Raw genomic sequence first — 21,908 nt, 5'->3', positions numbered from 1 at the left:
TATGCCTGCATATTTTTAATACATGGTGTGTATTTTTTATTTTAGGTGATGTGCAGGTTGTGTGTCATGGTTATGCAGTAATGTGTGTCTGTCAGCTCACCTTTCCTTCTGTGTTCACCTTTAGAGGCCAGCCACCCTCACCTGACTGTTTAAATAATCTTCCCTCAGCATAGCTCCACCCTGGTCTCTAATTAGGAACACTATATTAATCTGGGCATTGCAAGCCAACCTTGCTAATCAACCATTGTGTGTTAGCTTTCGTGTGTACTTGCTTTGTTTCCTACATCTGATTCCAGTTACCGACCTTGGCCTGTTCTCAACTATCCCTGTCTGCTTGTGACCCTGACCTTTGGCATGTTATGTTTATCCTTGTCTGCTAGTCGCCCCGCCATTTGGCTTATCCCTTTACTATCCTTGTTGTTCCAGCCTGCTGCCTCCTTGCTCTTCTCCTGTAATCCACCGTAAGCGTGAGTTGTGAGACCCTGGGGGCCACGACCTGGAGCCAGACTGCAGCGCAGTCCATCCTCACCACTAGAGGCTCTGGTGAACACCTGCTGGCTCTTAGACTCTGCGCCTGGGGAATCTATGCTCTAGCTCCCAGAGGGATCTGTGTTAGTGTTCCAGTAGACCTGCTTCATGAACCTCCCAGGGTTCAATCCGCAGCAGTCAGTCCTAGGGTCCACTACCTTAGCGGTGCACTCCTGACTTCCACGGAGTGCATCTGTCACCTGGTCTCAGGTGACCTGACAGTTTGATCAGCCATGGACCCGGCTGACGTGCAGCTTTCTGCAGATGATTCATTACAGGGCATAGTCAGAAGACTTGAGACCCAGGAATCGCATCAGACCCAGGTGATGCGATTCCTTAAGGATTTGGCCTCTCGTTTTGAACAGGTTCAGGCCTCATTAGGACCCCCGGTTCCACAACCTCAACTGCTATCTGCTGCTGCACCTATGGCACCAGTTGCAGCCACACATTCATTACAACTGCCAGCTCCGGCTCATTTCTCTGGGGACTCCAAGGCCTGCAGGGGTTACCTTAGCCGGTACACAATTCATTTTGAGCTTCAGCCTCAAAACTTCTTGTCCGATCGGGCAAAGGTAGCCTATATTATATCCCTCCTGTCCTGCGAGGCGTTAGCCTGGGCTGCCCCTCTGTGGGAACTGAATGATCCAGTGGTTTCTAGCCTGTCTGATTTCTTGAAACCTTTTCGGAATATCTTCGAGGAACCGGGTCGTGTCTCCTCAGCAGGCAGTGCCCTTTTACGTCTCCATCACGAGTCTTCTGTGGGAGAGTACGCTCTTCATTTTCGTACTTTGACTGCTGAGCTGAGCTGGAATAAAGAGGCCCTAGTTGCAACCTTTTTACATGGCCTCTCTGATAGAGTGAACGATGAATTAGCAGGAAGATCCCTCCCTGCTGATCTGGACGGTGTCATCACCTTGTGTAACCAGATCAATATTCACTTTCAAGAGAGGGCCCTGGAAAAAAGACGCCAGCACTCCCCGTTCTTTAGGCAGCCTGAGCTCCAAGTCCATTCTCTTCGTTCCGAGAGAACCTGCTGCCTGCTGAGGAACCTATGCAGCTGGGCCGGACCAAGTTATCTTCCGAAGAACGCGCTAGGTGCAGATCTCTGGGCCTGTGTCTCTACTGTAGCGTCAAAGGCATAGGTGTGCGCAAGGGGTGTGCAAGGTGTGCCTTGGCACACCCTAATCCTGGAGTTGGCAACCCATCAATTGTGGGCAGGTGACAGGTAAGCTGCGATCCTTACTTGCCGACCCTCAGAACCTGGACAGGATAGGTGGCTGGAGTGGAAATTAAGGGACCGATCTGTATTTTCTTCTGCTGCAGCTGAAAGTAGGCTTCTCCTCCTCTTCCTCTTCCCGATATTCAGCTGCCACGGGAGGAAAATACAGGGGATTGGTACCAATGTACGCCACCCCTCTTGTCCCAGTTCCTTTTCTTTCTGCTGCCCAGGTCCCCCTGTGTGCTCACCTACTCCCCCCCACATTGTTTTAGGATGATGAGTGGGGAAGAGGCTGGTAAATATGTCACAAAGTTATATGTGTTGGAGCTTTGAGGTGCACACCCTAATACAATAGCCTGTGCACACCTATGGTCAAAGGTCATTTTCATGATACTTGTTTTCTTTGTCTGGAAAAACGCTCGGGGCTAATACATCTGGAAGGTGGAGTATTGGACCCTGAAATATCACCTTCTCGTCTTCTCCTTTCTGTGTTCCTTCATGTCGGCGCTTCCCCTCGTTCGGTCTCAGCATATCTGGATTTCAGAGCTGCTGGCAATTTCATGCACTGGGGAACAGCATCTTCCATGAGACTTACCCTTTTGCCCTTCACAACGCCATTAGTGGTCTTGGCGATTCATGGCACTGTTCTTCCAGGGGGTCCTATCTGCTTCCAGACCCTCCCTGTTAAGATGTCGGTAGGGACACTCCACCAGGAGTGGATATCCTTCCTTATCTTACCTAAGGCTTCATCTCCTGTCATATTAGGTCTTCCTTGGTTACAGCTCCATTCTCCACATGTTGACTGGACTGCTGGACAGATCTTGACTTGGGGTTCCTCCTGTTCCTCCTCCTGCCTACTCAAGGTTACCCCAAAAGAGAAACCTCCTGTTGCCACCATCCCAGTATCTTCTGCTCTTCCCGCTGCATATAGCGATTTCTGGAATGTCTCCTGCAATAGTCGGGTTGAGGCACTCTCTGGATCATGTGGCACTCTGGATGAGGAGCCCACCTGTGAACCTGAGCCGATCATTCACTCAAGTTTGCATGGACATTTACCTTTTCCTGTCCCTGGACCCCCTTGGACGCACACGCAGGCTGACTCGCCCACCAGTTCCACAGTCGCTATGCCCTGAGATGCGATTCTAGTGGTCGCTGCACCTGGCGATGCTGTTCAGTCGGCCTCTGCACCAGTCCAGCCTATGCCCAGTGAGCTTCCTGCTTCTTGTTCAGGACCTTCTGTACCCTGGCCTCACCCTACTGCTACTATGTCCGTTCAAACCTGCTTAAGAGGCTCTATCCAGCCTTTGGATAGACTGCCTCATTCGACGAGGTGGGGTTTTCAATCTTTTTTTTAAGGGCTCTCTGCAATCTGTTTGTGTTTCAGCTATCCAGCTTGACTCTTGTGACACATCACCTTCTAACCAACCTGACCTCAGGGATCCACTGACCTCTGCCCAGTCTGATGGTTCTGTGTTGGATGTCCAACTCATCTTTAAGGGTCTGGGGGACCCTGCTCAGACTCTTGATGGTCTTCACATGCCCTTACTCATTCCTAAAAAGCCTGTAGTCCTCAATAAGTCCTCTCGTCCTCTCCCTACCGCGGTTCCGGTCTCTGAGGATAATCTAAAGTACGAGCTTAGTCAAGTTTTGGATTACCGGCTCCGTAAAGGCATGCTTCAGTACCTCATACATTGAAAAGGGTTTGGTCCTGAGGAGAGGTCTTGGATCACTGCATCTGAGGTCTTTGCTCCTCGTCTGTTGAGGAGGTTCCATCTGGAGTTTCCCTTTAAGCCTGGGCCCAGGCGAGGGAGGGGGAGGCCTCGTAAGAGGGGGGGTACTGTCATGGTTATGCAGTAATGTGTGTCTGTCAGCTCACCTTTCCTTCCGTGTTCACCTTTAGAGGCCAGCCACCCTCACTTGACTGTTTAAATAAACTTCCCTCAGCATAGCTCCACCCTGGTCTCTAATTAGGAACACTATATTAACCTGGGCATTGCAAGCCAAGCTTGCTGATCAACCATTGTGTGTTAGCTTTTGTGTGTACTTGCTGTGTTTCCTACGTCTGATTCCAGTTACCGACCTTGGCCTCTTCTCAACTATCCCTGTCTGCTTGTAACCCTGACCTTTGGCGTGTTATGTTTATCCTTGTCTGCTAGTCGCCCCGCCATTTGACTTATCCCTTTACTATCCTTGTTGTTCCAGCCTGCTGCCTCCTTCCTCTTCTCCTGTAGTCTACCGTGAGCTGTGAGACCCTGGGGGGCCATGACCTGGGGCCAGACTGCAGCGCAGTCTATCCTCACCACTAGAGGCTCTGGTAAACACCTGCTGGCTCTTAGACTCTGCGCCCTGGGGAATCTATGCTCTAGCTCCCAGTGGGATCTGTGTTAGTGTTCCAGTAGACCTTCCTGAACCTCCCAGGGTTCAATCCGCAGCAGACAGTCCTAGGGTCCACTACCTTAGCGGTGCACTCCTGACTTCACGGAGTCTCAGGTGACCTGACATTGTGGAAGAACAATCACATCATTTCACTAGGGACAGTGCCCAAAGGCTAATCCAGGACATCATGTTTTGTAGTCGGGATTTAGACTTTATAAAGCAAAAAACAAATGAGATAGAACAAAAACTGAAGAACATGATTGATGTACTAGGAAGAATATAAATATCCAAAAAACTGCACCATTTGTGATATTTGCGGACAAATTTTTTACACATTTTAAAAGCCAAATTTTGAAGATGCACACAGTGTGTCAACATGTGCTTTCTGCCATCAGGGGATATCAATGTACGCGTTTTGTGGCTGCAACCCCTTCCTCAAGACTCAAGTAGGTGAGAGGAAGGGGTTGCACTCCCAAAACACGTCCATTGATCCCCCATCATGGGAGATAGCACATGTTGACATTAGGCATGGGATCAGGAGTAAAATCCCCAGTTTGACTCCCAATTTGTGTGCATCTTCAAAATTTGGCTTTTACAGGGGTGGCTTCACCCCATCTGATGAAGGCAATATCAAGACATTTTGGACACTATAATGTCTGATATTGCCTTCAGTTTTTCAGTGTTGAACTTTGTAAGTTCCAGAGTTGTGTATGTTATGTTTTGAAACATGCCTGTTTATGTACCCTAAAAAAAAAACCTCAAAATTTATGAAACCAAGAATTTGGATTTTGAACCAAAAAATGTTTTACAATGCACATGTGCATGTGCATGGAACACAAGGTTTTATACTCAACAATGTGGGGCTTCTTCTTTCAATGATCAATACCAGTTTTTGCATTAAGTTGGTGTTTACAGTGACAATGGGTGTTATTAAACAATGGAAAAACCACTTGGCACTACAAGTGCACTCGGAAAACCTAGGAGACATCAAAAATAAACCCAAGCAGTAAATGAAAATCAAGATTTTATCTGATAAAAGAGAAAATTTATTACAAATTTTCTGGCAAAGCAATGGCCCCCCTACCAGTAAAATATTCTACATATTTTTCTCGTACTTCACGGGCGCTTTGGGAGGGGCAAGCCAGGACGGCCAGCTTCCAGGGCCGTCATTGTTTCCTGAAGTCCAGCCTCAGGCCCAACTGAGGCAACATAATTACAATTATTGCATTTCAAAAAGTTATGCAGGATGCAGTAACATAAAATTAAGTTATTTAGTTTGTACTCCGCCATATTTATTGCTGTTTGAAATAAGCGGAACCGGCTGGCCAGTATCCCAAAGGCATTCTCCACGACTCTTCTGGCTCTGGCCAGCCGGTAATTAAAAACACTCTTCTCCGGGGTAGGGGTCCTCCATCACGTGGTCACCCAGACCGAATGCCTCATCTGCGACGAAGACAAATGGCAGTCCTTCCACGTTCTCCTCCGGAGGTGGCAATTCCAAGCCACCACCCTTCGAGACGTCGATAGAACTCGGTCCGGGCAAATACTCCACCATCCGACATCCGGCCATTCCTCCCCACGTCCACATGCAGAAACTCATATGTCGCCAACACCACCGCCATCAACACAATACTATTAAACCCCTTGTAATTATAATAGTATGACCCCGAATGGGGTGGTGGGTTGATGTGGACGTGCTTCCCATCGATCCCATCTGCAGTTAGGAAAGTCCCACCGCTGGGCAAATTGGGAAGCCACAGTCTGCCATTCTTGTGGAGTTGAAGGAAACTGTGGAGTCAAACAAGAAAAAAAAAATTAGTCATTGTGCACATAAACATTGCAAGCAGATTAGACACAAACATTCTTGGCCAACATCAGTGTAACATTTATTTTAAGGAGTATTTAACCACTTCCCGCCCGCCCTATAGAGGATTGACGTCCGGGAAGTGGTTGTGTTATCCTGACTGGACGTCATATGACGTCCAGCAGGATAACATGCCGCAGCGCGCCCCCGGGGGCGCGCATCGCGGCGATCGGTGGAGCGGTGTGTCAGTCTGACACACCGCTACACTGATCTTGGTAAAAAGCCTCCGGCGGAGGCTCTTTACCACGTGATCAGCCGTGTCCAATCACGGCTGATCACGCTGTCAATAGGAAGAGCCGTTGATCGGCTCTTCCTCACTCGCGTCTGACAGACGCGATTAGAGGAGAGCCGATCGGCGGCTCTCCTGGCAGGGGGGGTCTGTGCTGATTGTTTATCAGCGCAGCCCCCCCTCAGATCACCACACTGGACCACCAGGGATCGCCACTAGGACCACCAGGGAAGGGGCAACATGTGGATGGCCAGGTATGTACCCCATGGCCATCCACATGTGCCCAGTCAGTGCCAATCAGTGCCCACAAATGGGCACTGATTGGCACAATTATGTTGCAGTGATGCCCAACAATGCCACCCTTAGGGGCATCACTGCAAACAACCAGTGCCATCAGTGCCACCCATCAGTGTCCATTCATGCCACCTGTCAGTGCCCATCCGTGCCCATCAGTGCCCATCTATCAGTGCCCATCCATGCCCATCTGTGCCAACTATCAGTGCCACCTATGAGTGCCCATCAATGCCACCTATGAGTGCCCATCAATGCCACCTATGAGTGCCCATCAGTGCCGCCTATAAGTGCCCATCTGTGCCACCTATGAGTGCCCATCAGTGCCGCTTACCAGTGCCACCTATCAGTGCCCATCAGTGCCGCCTATCAGTGCCCATCAGTGCCGCCTATCAGTGCCCATCATCAGTGCCCGTCAGTGCCACCTCATCAGTGCCACCTCATTGGTGCCACCTCATCGGTGCCCATCAGTGCCGCCGTATCAGTGCCAGTCAGTGCCCGTCAGTGCAGCCATATCAGTGCCCGTCATTGAAGAAGAAAACGTACTTATTTACAAAAAAAATTTAACAGAAACAAAGAAAAACTTGTTTTTTTTCAAAATTTTCGGTCTTTTTTTATTTGTTGCGCAAAAAATAAAAACCGCAGAGGTGATCAAATACCACCAAAAGAAAGCTCTATTTGTGGGAACAAAATGATAAAAAATTTGTTTGGGTACAGTGTAGCATGACCGCGCAATTGTCATTCAAATTGCGACAGCGCTGAAAGCTGAAAATTGGTCTGGGCGGGAAGGTGTCTATGTGCCTGGTATTGAAGTGGTTAAAGGCAAAAATATAGGGTCCACTTATCAGATTCCTCACCCCCTCTGATGGCCCCTTGGAAATATTTTGGGGGGGGGTATGTTTTGGACAGGTAACCCTCTCCACTTCATTGAGAGCTGAATGCATAAATAATGTGTGTTACTTTGGCCAGCCCCTCCTTACTTACACTATTGGCAGCCCACTGGACCGGTAAGAAGTGTCATAATACAAAAATATAAATACACACTGTACAAATGGAAGCACATTTTTACATTCTGCAATTACCTATCAAGATAATAATAGGAGAACAAAGCTTTAAACAGTACCATTTGAAAGTATTCAGGCAGGCCCTTTCACTACATACTTTGGGGAATTCATCCATAAATCTGAACACATAAGAGGTAGGTATAGTGTGTATGGGTTTGGCAAAGTAATCAGATAGAGGATTGGTATGGGTTGATTTAGCGGTTGGGGGGGGAGGGTTCCAAATGATTTGGGGCCCCCCAAAAAAAGCCTCTGGCACTCTGCCTGAATTTAAGGACACAAATAACATTTGGACACATTTTAGGGGGTGTTTAGGGTAAGCACTACAATGGAGCTGACAAAATACATTGTTAAGTGACTAGGCTAGGTGTGTATGGGCCCAGGATAGCATGCTGGGGAGGTTAGTGAAGGCAAATATGCATGTAGGCCAAAATACGAAATTTTAAAAATTCCAGCATGCATGAGAACAAAGGGGACATTGACAGCATATTACAATCAAGGTAATTAGGGAATGATGAAAGAAATACAATATATTAGCAAACATTAAATACATATAATGTGATGTTAAAAGAGAAATCTTACCTTAATATAGTCCTTCTGCAGGACCTGGATGATGGCAGAACAGGTCTCTGGGATAATGATCCCCAGAGCCTGGGGGGAGATGCCTGTCGAGAACGTGAGGTCCTGCAGGCTTCTCCCAGTCGCCAAGTACCGCAACATGGCGACGAGCCTCTGCTCGGGAGTGATGACTTGCCGCATGCAGGTATCCTGCCTGCTGATATAAGGGGACAGCAAAGCCAACAAATGGTGAAAAACGGGATCCGTTATCCAGAGAAAATTCCTGAAATCATCAGGGTTATTCTCCTGTATCTCCCTCAACAAAGGCATATGAGAGAATTGGTCACGCTGGAGCAACCAATTCTTCATCCATAAACTTCTCCCCACCCTGTTCATGGACTGGGCTTGGGTCAAAGCTAGAAGCCCAACACCAAGCCCCCGAACAGCATGAACTCTACGATGAGCACGTAACCACAACATGGCTTCAAAATGGTCGGCTGGTCAGAACGTACTAAACAGAACGCACTGAAGAACAGCAAGGCCTGTGCAGAGCGAGCTGAAAATCAGTAACGAGCGGACAAGAACACACTGAAAAACAGATCTGAACTGACTTCACGCACTGAAAACCAGATACAAACCCACAAGAAGAAACTGAACAGCAATAAAACGATCTGAAGAAGCACGAGCCTGAAAAGCGCGAATCATCTCTCACCAAACTTCTACTAACACGAGATAAACACGAGATTAGCAGAAGGAGCCCAAAGGGCGGCACACTGGCTATTGAACTTCCCTTTTATAGTCCCGTCGTACGTGTTGTATGTCAGCGCGTTCTTGGTGGTTGGATTTTGGTGTGACCGTGTGTATGCAAGACAAGCTTGAGTGGAATTCCGTCGGAAAAAGCTATGATGATCATGTGTACGCGGCATTAGTGTAATCCCTGTCTCTGTAGTTCATGTCTCAGTTGTGCTATATATTGGCTATTTGTTGTTAGTTTCAGCAGCACACAATGCTTCTAAATTATCTGTTGTAATTGTAGCACACCCCCTAAGGAGCTTTAAGTAACCTGGGAACCCTCATCCTGCACAGCCAGGCACACCAAATTTCCAAAGGCACTCTTGAGCATGGGCGTCCGCAGAACTTTTTTCAGGGAGGGCATCATTTTAAGGTCACCCATGCTCCACCCCTTTTCGAAAATGTCATGAAGGGGAGGGGCTTAGTCATTATCGCATAAAGCACAGGTTCCCTCATATAGATCCCTCTTTAGAGCAGGCCAGGCCAGGGTTCCCCATATATATCAAATGCAGCCTCATCAGTGCCCATCAAATGCAGCCTCACTGTGCCCATCAATGCAGCCTCACTGTGCCCATCAATACTGCCTCACTGTGCCCATCAATGCAGCCTCACTGTGCCCATCAATGCTGCCTCACTGTGCCCATCAAATGCAGACTCACTTGCTCATCAATGCAGACTTACGGTGCCCATCAAATGCAGACTCACCAGTGCCCATCAAATGCAGCCTCACTGTGCCTATCAATGCAGCCTCACTGTGCCCATCAAATGCAGCCTCACTGTGCCCATCAAATGCAGCTTCACTGTGCCCATCAAATGCAGACTCACTGTGCCCATCAATGCAGCCTTATTGTGCCCATAAAATGTAGCCTCACTGTGCCCATCAACGCAGACTCACCAATGCCCATCAAAACTGCCTCACTGTGCCCATCATTGCAGCCTCACTGTGCTCATCAAATGCAGACTCACTGTGCCCATCAATGCAGCCTCACTGTGCCCATCAAATGTAGCCTCACTGTGTCCATCAACGCAGACTCACCAGTGCCCATCAATACTGCCTCACTGTGCCCATCAATGCAGTCTCACTGTCCCCATCAATGCAGACTCACCAGTGCCCATCAATACTGCCTCACTGTGCCCATCAATGCAGCCTAGGTCTGTGCCCATCAATGCAGCCTCAGTCTGTGCCCATCAATGCAGACTCACCAGTGCCCATCAATACTGTCTCACTGTGCCCATCAATACACCCTCGGTCTATGCCCACCAATGCAGACTCAGTCTGTGCCCATCAATGCAGACTCAGTCTGTGCTGATCAATGCAGGCTCACCAGTGCCTAGATCACACAGCGGGCCACAGAACTTGCGTCTGAATTCTTCGGTGGCGCTGTAACAGAGTCCCTCCTCCTAGACCTGTTCTGTCTGACACAGGAGGAGCCGGTCTAGGAGGCAGGACTTTTACAATGCTGCCAAAACTTGGATAGGGTTGGGAGGTTATGGGATGCCCATTTGACTTCAACAACAACTTCAGGGACAATTCTTCCTATATACAGTCTCTATATATAGGTCCACTTCTTCCTCCAGCACACACTTGCTTGCAGAACCTAGCTGGAACACTTTGAATACCTGACAGTCACTGTCAGACCCCTTAGGTGTGTAGCAGAATTTTAATGTCCAACTTGCATCACTCCTGTGGCTTCTAATCCCAGCACCACCTCTTCAGGCACTTTCAACTCTCATGGCTGCAGCTGCCCCTTTCACTAGCCCTCCAGACTAACTTCCCCCCACAGTCCTCCAGACTGACAATCACCAGCCCACCCGGCTCACTCTCCCAGATGTGCTGACCTGCTCACACTGCCCTCTCTCTCTTGCTCCTGTGCCCCAGGCCCAAGGTCACCCCCCCAGACTAGGGGGGCACCCTCAAGGGCCACTGACAGCCTCCTCAGCACCCCATCTCCATCTAGTACCCGACTCCCCCTCCTGGTATGAGGTGGCCTTCTCTCTCCCAGCCCTTTACTGGGGATAGTTCACAGAAGATAGCTAGGAAGATTGATAAGATTGTTTGATATTTCCATTCACTACACACGGATTCCTGGCATGATTAACAGTTATTTTTCTGTAAAAAAGAGAAAGAAAGAAAGATAGAAAGAGAGAAAGCCAGTACAGCCACCACCACATCTGAGGAAGCTAGAGGAAGTCTTTAGGTGCAAAAAAAAACAAAAAAACAAGGGTCAGAGGAAGAGATAGCTGGCAGTGAGCAAGCAAAAGAGGGTGATAAGGAAGTCAGCAGTGATAATACGGCCATAACATGAAATCGAGATTGGGAAATGCAAAAACAAAACCAGGGGAAACAAATGGATAAAATAATATGCACCCATAAAACACCAAGAGGAGCATACACAAATGCTAGACGCCTAGCTAACAAAATAGAGGAACTGGAGCTGCTATTACACAAGGAGGACTTTGATTTTGTGGGAATAACTGAAACTTGGTTTGACAGCTCTCACGATTGGCTGGCCAATATACAGGGGTATTCCTTCTATTGCAAAGACAGGGAAGGTAGAAGAGGGCAAGGGGTGTGTCTATATGTCAAAAATGATGCAAGGGTGGTAGAGAGGAGCGACATTAGGAATGGGACTGGGAGGGGGGGGGGTTGAATCAGTGTTGGTAGAACTCCAAAGAGAAGAAGTAAGCGGGAAATTAGTAGTGGGGTTATGTTAGGCCACCCAACTTGAAGGAGGAGGAGCTAGAACTACTATCACAGATAGAAATGTAATCATAATGGGGGACTTCAATTATCCCAACATTGACTAGGCTGAGGGAACAGCTCACTCATTATAGGCCCATCATTTCATGAATGTCTTACAGGACAACTTCATGTCCCAATTGGTGGATTCCCCAACTAGAAAGAATGCCCTGTTAGATCTATTAATTATGAACGATCCAAGTCTGATCTCAGGTGTGGCGATATGCGACAACATGGGGACTAGTGATCATAGGATGATTACATTTAGCGTAAATCATAGGAAGAGGAAGCATGAGGGTAGCACAAAAACACTAAATTTTAAACGAGCAAATATTTCTGAACTGAGATCATTGCTACATGACATAAATTGGGACCAAATCCTAGAAACATTGAACGCAGAAGAGAAATGGGAATGCTTTAGGAGCAAACAAAGGTATCACACAGTGCATTCCAATGGCAATAAATATAGAAGAGCAAAGATTAAACCTGGGTGGGTAAACCGTAATGTGAAAAGTCTCATTAAGGAGAACAATATGGCCTTTAAAAAATATAAAGGGATTGGGTCACCATCAGCATTCCAACACTACAAGGAATGCAATAAGAAGTGTAAAATCGCAATCAGGGCAGCTAAAAACAATTACGAGAGGCACATAGCGGAAGAAAGAATCCAAATCATTTTTTTAGATATATTAACAGTAAAAAGTCAAAATCAGAACATATTGCACACATACTAGATAGGAGGATGGTTACAGATGACAAAAAAGGCAACTGTACTAAATACCTTCTTTTCCTCAGTTTTTACGCAGGAAAAACAAAGGTTTACCAACCGCGACTATACTGTTAATGGCACAACACAGGACATTCCCTCGTAGCTAACTGAGGCCGGAGTCAGGGAAAGACTTTATAAACTTAACACAAATAAATCACCAGGACCAGATGGCTTACACCTGATAGTCCTCAGAGAACTCAGTCAGGTTATAGCTAGGCCATTCTTCATAATCTCTGTGGACAACATAATGACAGGATTGGTACCAGCCAATGTGGTACAAATATTCAAAAAAGGGCAGAGACATATTCCTGGCAATTATAAGCCAGTCAGCTTAACATCAATAGTGGGTAAAATATAGGAGTGGATGATTAGGGACTATAGCCAAAGATTTACAGAGAAAAATAATATTAATAACGGTAATCAGCATGGGTTTACGAAAGATCGTTCCTGCCAGACCAATCTGCTAACAATCTACAATTGTTAACATTCAATAGTTAATACAATAGTATTAACAATTGTTAACATTCAATACATTAGTTAACATTCTACGAGGAAGTGAGCTGCCATCTAGATAGGGGGAGGCCTATGGACTTTGTGTATCTGGATTTTGCAAAAGTATTTGATACAGTCCCCCCATAAACGCTTAATATACAAGCTGAAATCTGCAGGCATGGACCATAAGGTTTGTGTTTGGGTAAAAAACTGGTTACAGGGATGTGTCCAAAGGGTGGTGATTAATAAAATGTATTAAGACTGGTATGGAGGGGTGAGTTATTTATAAATGATATAGAGAACGGGATAAATAGCTCAGTCTCAGTTTTTGCGGATGACACAAAAATAAGTAGAGCAATAAACTCACATCAGGACATAGACATTTTGCAGAATGACCTGAATGAAATAATGGAGTGGGAATGGGAAATGTAAAGTGCACTTGGGGCAAAAACATACATGCAAATTATTCACTAGGTGGAAAACCTCTGGGAGAATCAAGGATGGAGAAAGATCTGGGGGTCCTAATAGATGACAGATTGAGTAATAGCATGCAATGTCAAGCTGCCGCTACCAAAGCAGGCAGAAAATTAGCATGCATAAAAAAAGGGATATACTCCAGGGATAAAACTATAATTCTGCCACTTTATAAAACCCTGGTTAGGCCACATCTGGAGTATTCTGTCCAGTTCTGGTGACCGGTCCTCAAAAGGGATGTGATGGAGCTGGAGAGAGTCCAAAGAAGGGCAACAAAATTAATAAGAGGGCTGGAGGACCTCAATTACGAGGACCGGCTGCAAACATTAAATTTATTCTTGATGGAAATGCGACGCTTGAGGGGGGACATGTTAGCGATCTATAAATACCTCAATGGGTATCCCAGCATAAAAAAAACCCTATTCAGTCTCAGGGATCGTATGAGGACACAGGGCCACACATTGAGACTGGATGAGAAGTGGTTTAACCTTAAACTGCGCAGGGGGTTCTTCACTGTCAGGGCAATAAGGATATAGAACTCTCTCCCACAATTGGTGGTGGCTGCGGGAAGTATAGATATTTTTAAAAGACTCTTGGATGTATATCTTAAAAAAACACAACATACAGGGATACTGTATGGGAAATTATTATAGACACTGACACATGTATACCTACACAGGTTGAACTGGGTGGACTATTGTCTTTTTTCGGTCTTACCTACTATGTAACTATGTAACATATACATTATATTACCAAAAGTATTGGGACACCTGCCTTTACAATCATATAAACTTTAATGGCATCCCAGTCTTAGTCCGTAGGGTTCAATTTTGAGTTGTCTCACCCTTTGCAGCTATAACAGCTTCAACTCTTCTGGGAAGGCTGTAAACAAGGTTTAGGAGTGTGTCTATGGGAATGTTTGACCATTCTTCCAGAAGCACATTTGTGAGGTCAGGCACTGGTGTTGGACAAGAAGGCCTGGATCACAGTCTCAACTCTAATTCATCCCAAAGGTATTCTATCAGGTTGGGATCAGGACTCTGTGCAGGCCAGTCAAGCTCCTCCACCCCAAACTCGCTTATCCATGTCTTTATCCACCTTTCTTTGTGCACTGGTCCAAATCATTTGGTGGAGGGGGGATTATGGTGTGGAGTTGCTTTTGCAGAGGTTAGGCTTGGCCCCTTAGTTCCAGTGAAGGGAACTCTTAAGGCTTCAGCATACCAGGACATTATGGACAATTTCATCCTCCCAACTTTGTGGGAAAAGTTTGGGGATGAAGCCTTCCTGTTTTAACATGACTACGCACCAGTGCACAAAGCAAGGTCAATAAAGACATGGATGAGCGACTTTGGGGTGGAGGAACTTGACTGGCCTGCACAGAGTCCTGACCTCAACCCTATAGAGCACCTTTGGGATGAATTAAAGCGGAGACCTTCTCGTCCAATATCAGTGCTTGACCTCACAAATGCACCTCTGGAAGAATGGTCAAAATGGTCATTCCCATAGACACACTCCTAAACCTTGTGGACAGTTTTCCCAGAAGAGTTGAAGCTGTTATAGCTGCAAAATTAGGGCCAACTCAATGTTGAATCCTACGGATTAAGACTGGGATGCCATTAAAGTTCATGTGCATGTAAAGGCAAGAATTCCAATACTTTTGGTAATAGAATGTATCTTGCTGATGTAGAAGCTATGTTGGCTAATCTTTTTTTATAAAATAAATTATTCACAAACTTTTATAGAAAGATACATAAGCATGTTGAGCTCAGCTGGTAAAAATGAATGCACAGATTAATGCAGTATTAAGTAAGTCTTCTTGTCACAGAATTGTCAGTGAAGCCAAAAAAAACAAGTTAATACCTTTGCCCAAGCCGAACCTCCACCTTCCAGAAGACCACGATTGCTTTTGATCAGTTCTTGGTATGTAGCATCATCAAGAGGGAAACGATGCCCATAAACCACAGCTGAGATTACATTTCCAACAGTTGCACTAATAATATTGAAGGGGTCAAATGGGGCTCCTAGAAAAAAAAAACATAAAAGTAAAGTAATTTTAGGTATTTTTTTTTTAAACAGAAGTAACTTTTTGTTTTTCTAACTGTACATAACTATTCTTGAAATCATAACAGCACATCATTTCCAGTGCCAGATTAAACTCTGTGTAGGCCCCTAGGCAGTCGAAACCTTGGGGCCCCCCTGCAGGTCTAGTGGGATAACAAGTAGTGTGCATGTCAGCTGCTAGTTAGAGATGACCGTCACCACTGTGAATGACACGTACATAGGTTGCACCAAATTTTTTTACAAACTGACATCTGAAATAAGATGAGCTTTTAGAAGACAAATTGTAACGTGAACCTGATGTCTATGGTTTATGTACTGTACTTGTTGTTATTGGGTATATTACATTAAAACAGTATTTTCTCTATAGAGTCTTTAATGTAAAGTTTTCTTTTCTTTAAGCTGATTCATGTTTTCTATCTTCTGTAAACAATTTAAAAAAGCTTCCTTGTAATTTTCTTTCAAGATCAATCAACATTATTTTGATCCGTTGTTGTGGGACCCTTGAACAGTGTGGGGCCCATAGGCTGGTGTCTAATCTGCTTATTTGGTAATCCGCCACTGATAATTTCTTTTTCACCATATGTGATCAACAGTCAACTTCTCTGCATTACAGAACAGTGAAAAGTAAACCTATATTCAGTTTTTTGAATTTTAAAACAAACAACTAAGAGCAGACCCAATGTGATACTCCTATTACCTTTATTGGCCAGAAAACCTGCTCTTTGTTACTGGTGCCCTGGCTTATGGCTAATTCCAAACAACCACCACTGCATTGTCCAGTGAGAGTGGCCCTACTCTCTTCTGAAGTACTCTAGACACTAGACAGTGAAATTGCAGAGGGAAGGAAACATGTATGAATTTTGAATTACTTAAAAAGCAGTTGAAGTGTGGAGTGAACTCTGTGGTGTAAAGCGGAGGAAAAATAACTATATCTGCTCTACATGTTAAATAGGCTTTTTGGTTTAGCATATGTTTTGCTCCAGAAAGTAATACCACTAAAGCTCATTTGAACCTTCTTAATATATCACTTTATTGCAGTCAATATTCATATACGTAATACATGTTTTTTTTTTTATCAGCTAGGTGCTTCAGCTAATCAGATAAGTGATGCAGTAATAAATGTACTGTCAACACTAGGGTAGTTGGACTGCTACTTTCACACAAAAGCAGCGGCCTGGCTCTCCAGCGGCCCTTCATGCCCCCTGACCACTGCTCTGATCAACACCAGTCATACTCCCTAAGCAGACTGTCAATTACTGCAGCAATTCGGGGTGGGGTGTGTGTGTGCAATAACAGTGTTTTGATAAGGAACACATTTACTAATACATATACAGTACAGACCGAGCCTGGGTTCACACTCTTGCGATGCGAGCACCATATAAAAGAAAACAGGCACAAAACCAGGTAGTAAAGGCAAACATAATGTATTGTTACCTAATATGGTTAATAACCAGGCGAGCTATAAAATGAATTAAGAGTGGTAATTACACATATTGGCATACAAAGTGATTAACAGTATGGACTAGACATAAGATGACATTTGATGTCCAGATCAGCATTAACAGTAGCAAGGCCACCTCAAGTGCTGCAGTGAGCAGTAGTACAGTTTACCAATTTACAGAGAGCTGGAACTATACTGCTAGAGTGCATTTATGGCAGCGATGCTAGTCCTAGACTGACTGGGTATGCACTGTATAAAAGAAGAGGAGGATGGTAGCTGAGGGGGCAGTGGAACAAAACAAAGCTTGCAGAATAATTATTACAGGGCAGTTTTTTAGATGTTTTTCTGCCTGCTATTGTTTGGGATCTTTAACATGATGACAGTCCCAGTTAATCTGCATGCAGTATAGGTACAGTATAGTCTCAGGACAGGTGCAAGGTGTGATGTTTTAACACCAAGTATAAGCAGACAGCAAGAGCTTTAACATGAGCCTGTTGTTTATTCAGCAGCATCCATCTTACAGAACTAACCACAGCTCCCCACCCCCAGATTACATGACCAAAACTGTTAACTGTTTCCTAACATGCATAAGGAACTAGGCATAACAATTGAACTGAATTATAACATAAAGCATACACATCATTACATCTTCCCTCTCAAGTATGAAGCATTTAATATGAGACAAAGTCCCTCCATATCTTTGGTTTAATAGCTCGACCATAGCGAGAGAAAGTAATCGCTGACTCATCATCCGTAGGATTGGTGTCCAGTTGAGAGTCACTCCCAGCATTATCACATGCTGATACATTTATGCTGTCCTCGGTATCCTCAGTAGACTCAATATCCATGTTTAGGACTTCTGTGCCATCATGGGCTAGTTCTTTATCTCCATTGTCATCCGGTTGACCTAATGATGTATCCGCAGCAGTGTCTGGACGAAGATGACGCCTGTTTTGTCTCAGTTTCTGTCCACACTTGGTCTCGATTATATATGATTTTGGTGAATTGGCTTCTTTGACAATTCAAGCAGGTTCCCATATATTCCCAGTGACTCTGTGTCGCACAGCTTGCCCAGTAGAGAGTGGACAAAGGGACTTTGTAGATTTATCAAAATACAGTTTTTTCCTTTTCATGTTTATGATCCTCTGAGCTGTTACACGATCCTGTGGAATAGACTGAGGCTGCAATTTATGTGGTGCAATGGGCACTGTGGTCCTCAGTGTTCTACCCATTAGCAGCTGTGCAGGTGAGCATAAACCTTCAATAGGTGTTGCACAATAGTTTAACAGTCCTAGGTACACATCCTGCCCTGATGATTGTGCTTTCAGTATAATGGATTTGGCTATGCCAACATACTTCTCTGTTAGACCATTGGCCTGTGGGTGATAGGGGCTTGTGGGTTTGTGCCTGATTCCCCATTCACACAGGAAGCACTGGAACTCAGAACATGAGAATTGTGGCCCATTACCAGACACAAGTTCTTCACACACGCCATGTCTTGAAAGTATTGTTTTGAAAGCCCATATGAATGTTGATGCTTTTAAATTTCTCAGCTGCACTAGCTCAAAGTATTTGCTGTAGTAATCTACTACTATCAGGTAATGGTTTCCTCAAAATGAAAAATATCTGTAGCCAGTCTCTGCCATGCCCATGAAGGAGCATTCCACAGTGTAAGAGGCATTTGCATTGTGTTTTTTGAAATGTGTGGCAGGTTTCACACTTCTTCACAAGTGTCTCAATATCAAAGTCCAAATTAGGCCAGTAGACCAACTCCCGCCCTCTCTGCTTACGCAGAGTAATGCCCAAGTGTCCCTGGTGGATTTGTTTCAGTACTTCTGCCTGCTGTGAGAATGAGAAGACGGTCACCCATAAATATGATATCTGAATGAATGTATAGTTCATCTTTCATAGGCCAGAATCCCTGTAGTTCAGGACACAGCTTCTTTCATTTTTCTGGACAGCCATTGCACATGCCACAAGTTAGTTTTTCTAGGACTTTATCCTGTTTGGTGTCTTGTCTTATCTTCTCCAGCCGTACATCCGATATTGGAATGTTCGCTAATACTGTATGTACCTGTTCTTCCAACTCAGGTTCATCCTGTGCTTCATGTCCTTCTAGAAACACCCTAGACAGGGTATCTGCCATTGGAATTTCCTTTCCAGGCTTATACTTTACTGTGAGATCATACAGCTGTAATTTCATAACCATCCGCTGCAGACGTGGAGGTGTAGAAGCTAGTGATTTCTGCAGGATGTACTCCAATGGCTTGTGGTCTGTTTCCACAACCAATGGGCACCATGTATGTACTGGTGAAATTTCTCACATCTATTCACAATAGCCAGTATCTCTTTATCAATTTGGGCATAAATGGCTTGCGTTGTGGTCAGGGCTCGTGAAGCATATGCCACAGGATGTCCTTGTTGAGTCAGTACAGCACCTAACCCAAACTGGGATTCCTCCACTTGAAGCACAGTGTCACAGTTTACGTCAAAATATTTCAGTATTGGCCCTGGATGTTTAGCGATCAGTTTTTTCACTTTATCGAAAGTCTTTTCCATGTTTGCATCCCAACACCAAACAGCATCCTTCTCTAGCAGTGTAAGTAGCGGTGCTATCTGTTGAGCAAGGCCCTGGGAGAATTTTCATAGATAGTTGAAAATACCTAGTGATGATTCCAGCTCCTTTCTGGAGGTTGGGGCCTTCATGTTAAGAACTGCTGTAATCTTCTTTGGATGAGCCTTCAAGCCCTCTTTGGTTAGTTGGTGTCCAAAATATGTAACTTCTTCTACCCCAATTTGCATTTTGTTTTGATTGAGTGTAAGATTCTTCTCAGGACACCGATTGAGCAAAGCAGTAAGGTTTTTGTCATGTTCCAGTTGATCCTTTCCATAGACCAGCAAATCATCAACTATTACTTCAACACCCTGTAGACCAGCGATCAATTCGTGTGATTTCTTTTGAAATATTTCTAGTGCAGATGCTATGCAGAAAGGTACCCTTCTGAAGCACCATTGACCCAAAGGGGAGTTAAAAGTGGTCAAGTAACTGCTGGCTTCATTAAGACGCAATTGCCAGTAACCCGAATGGGCGTCTAGTACACTAAATACTGTTGCTCCTACTAGCTTGTGCGCTATATCCTCTATGGTGGGGAGTTTGTAGTGTTCTCTCATTATGACTTTATTCAAATCACGTGGCTCAATGCATATACGAATTGTGTTGTTCTTCTCCACCACAACCATAGAACTGACCCATTCCGATGGTTCTGTGATCTTTTTTACTACTCCCAGCTTCTCCATCCTAGTGACTTCTTGTCTGACTTTATCCACAAGAGTTAAAGGTATTCTCCTTGGGGCGTGAATGACAGGCTGTGCACCCTCTTTTATACGTATGCGGCTTACTCCTGGGTGGCACCCCAGGCCCTTGAATAGATCACAGTACTCACATTTAATGTCAGTCTTTGTCAGACCTCTGTGTCCACCATCCACAGTCATTATGATCTTCACAAGTCCAATCTCTTTACTTGTTCTGAGACCTTGTGTTTCTATCACAAACAATTGTAAAACCTTTTCAGATCCCTTGTATGAGCATTTTGCATGACAGCGACCCATTTTTTCACCACCATATCCCATTAGTTTCGGTAGGTCCTGAGTCTCTAAGGGGAATTCATTACTGAGGTGTTCCAGGTATATTTGGCTTGGCACATAGTTTACTTGTGCTCCTGTATCTATTTTGAATGTGATTGGAGTTTTGTTAGCCCCTGTCTGTAATGTTACAGTTGCTTCATCTGCAGACTGGTATGTTTTTTGTACTGCTGCAAGATATATTGGGGTGGAATCTGAGTCTGACTCTGAATTGTCATCATTGTCCTCTATGGCGTGTACAGAACATGTTTTTGACCTTGCGGTTTGTGAAGACAGTTTACACACCCTGGCAAAATGTCCTCTTTTCTTGCATTTATTGCATTTCTGCCCCCTTTCTGGACAGACACTATTTTTATGTGTTACTTTTGTGTGTTACTTGTCCCAGTGCCATAGGTGTTCTTTATTCCTTTGTGTGTTTTTTCTTGCCCATATCTGCTGCTGTGATTTTCTATAGCATTAATCTGGAGCTGTGTTCCTTCCAGTACCTGCATGCCCTTTCTTGACATTTCATATGCTCTGGCAATCCTTGTGGCTTTCTCAAGATTTAAGTCTTCTTCCTGCAGCAGCTTTTCCTGAACTTCCTTAAACTTACCGCCCATCAGAATGTGGTCTTTTATCATATCTCCAGCATCATAGAAAGCACAGTCTTTGGCAAGCAAGCTCAGCTGTGTTGCCCATTCATCCACAGACTCACCTCCACACCGGTTCCTCTCATAAAACAGTTTTCTTTGCACTGTGAGGTTTCTCCTTGGGTTGCAGTATGCCTCAAAGTTTGCAAACAGTACCTCTGTTTTCTTTTTATCCTCTGCAGTGATCTCCCCACTTGCTTGCCAGGCTTGGCACACATCACGTCCTTTTTTCCCACACATATCAGAAAGTGAGCTGCTTTCTGCTGATCAGACCATTGTCTGCATCTGGTCCTGCAAACACAAGCTCTATAAGCTCCCTCCATTGTGACCAGTTTTCAGATACATTCCCTGATTCCAAATCCAGGGATGGAATGTTCTTTGTGTTGCTGTTTGCTGCCATGACTCTTCTGACCCGACTTCTGGTACCATGTGATGTTTTAACACCAAGTATAGGCAGACAGCAGGAGCTTTAACATGAGCCTGGTGTTTATTCAGCAACATCCATCTTACAGGACTAACCACAGCTCCCCACCCCCAGATCACATGACCAAAACTGTTAACTGTTTCCTAACATGCATAAGGAACTAGGCATAACAATTGAACTGAATTATAACATAAAGCATACACATTATTACACAAGGTAGATGTCGTTCATATGTGGTAAAGGTGTGGTATAATGTGGAATAGGGTTGATATAGATGCAGTCTAGGTTTGGAATAAGTGCGATATATGGCGCAGTATG

At 45.0% G+C, this 21,908-nt stretch overlaps 1 protein-coding gene across 1 annotated transcript in view; it reads right to left on the bottom strand.

Moving 5' to 3' along the window:
- The window catches only part of LOC141122230 (cytochrome P450 2A9-like), a 50,342-nt gene that overhangs the window by 14,416 nt on the left and 14,018 nt on the right, over nucleotides 1-21,908 (bottom strand). Inside the window, 1 exon segment of the mRNA XM_073611962.1 lies at nucleotides 15,254-15,414. Within this exon segment, the coding sequence (XP_073468063.1) occupies nucleotides 15,254-15,414 (161 nt within the window).

Source organism: Aquarana catesbeiana, linkage group LG01, assembly GCF_042186555.1.
Source record: "Aquarana catesbeiana isolate 2022-GZ linkage group LG01, ASM4218655v1, whole genome shotgun sequence".
Taxonomy (NCBI): Eukaryota; Metazoa; Chordata; class Amphibia; order Anura; family Ranidae; genus Aquarana; species Aquarana catesbeiana.
The sequence above is the reverse complement of the archived record's forward strand: the minus strand, read 5'-3'. Positions and strand labels throughout refer to the sequence as shown.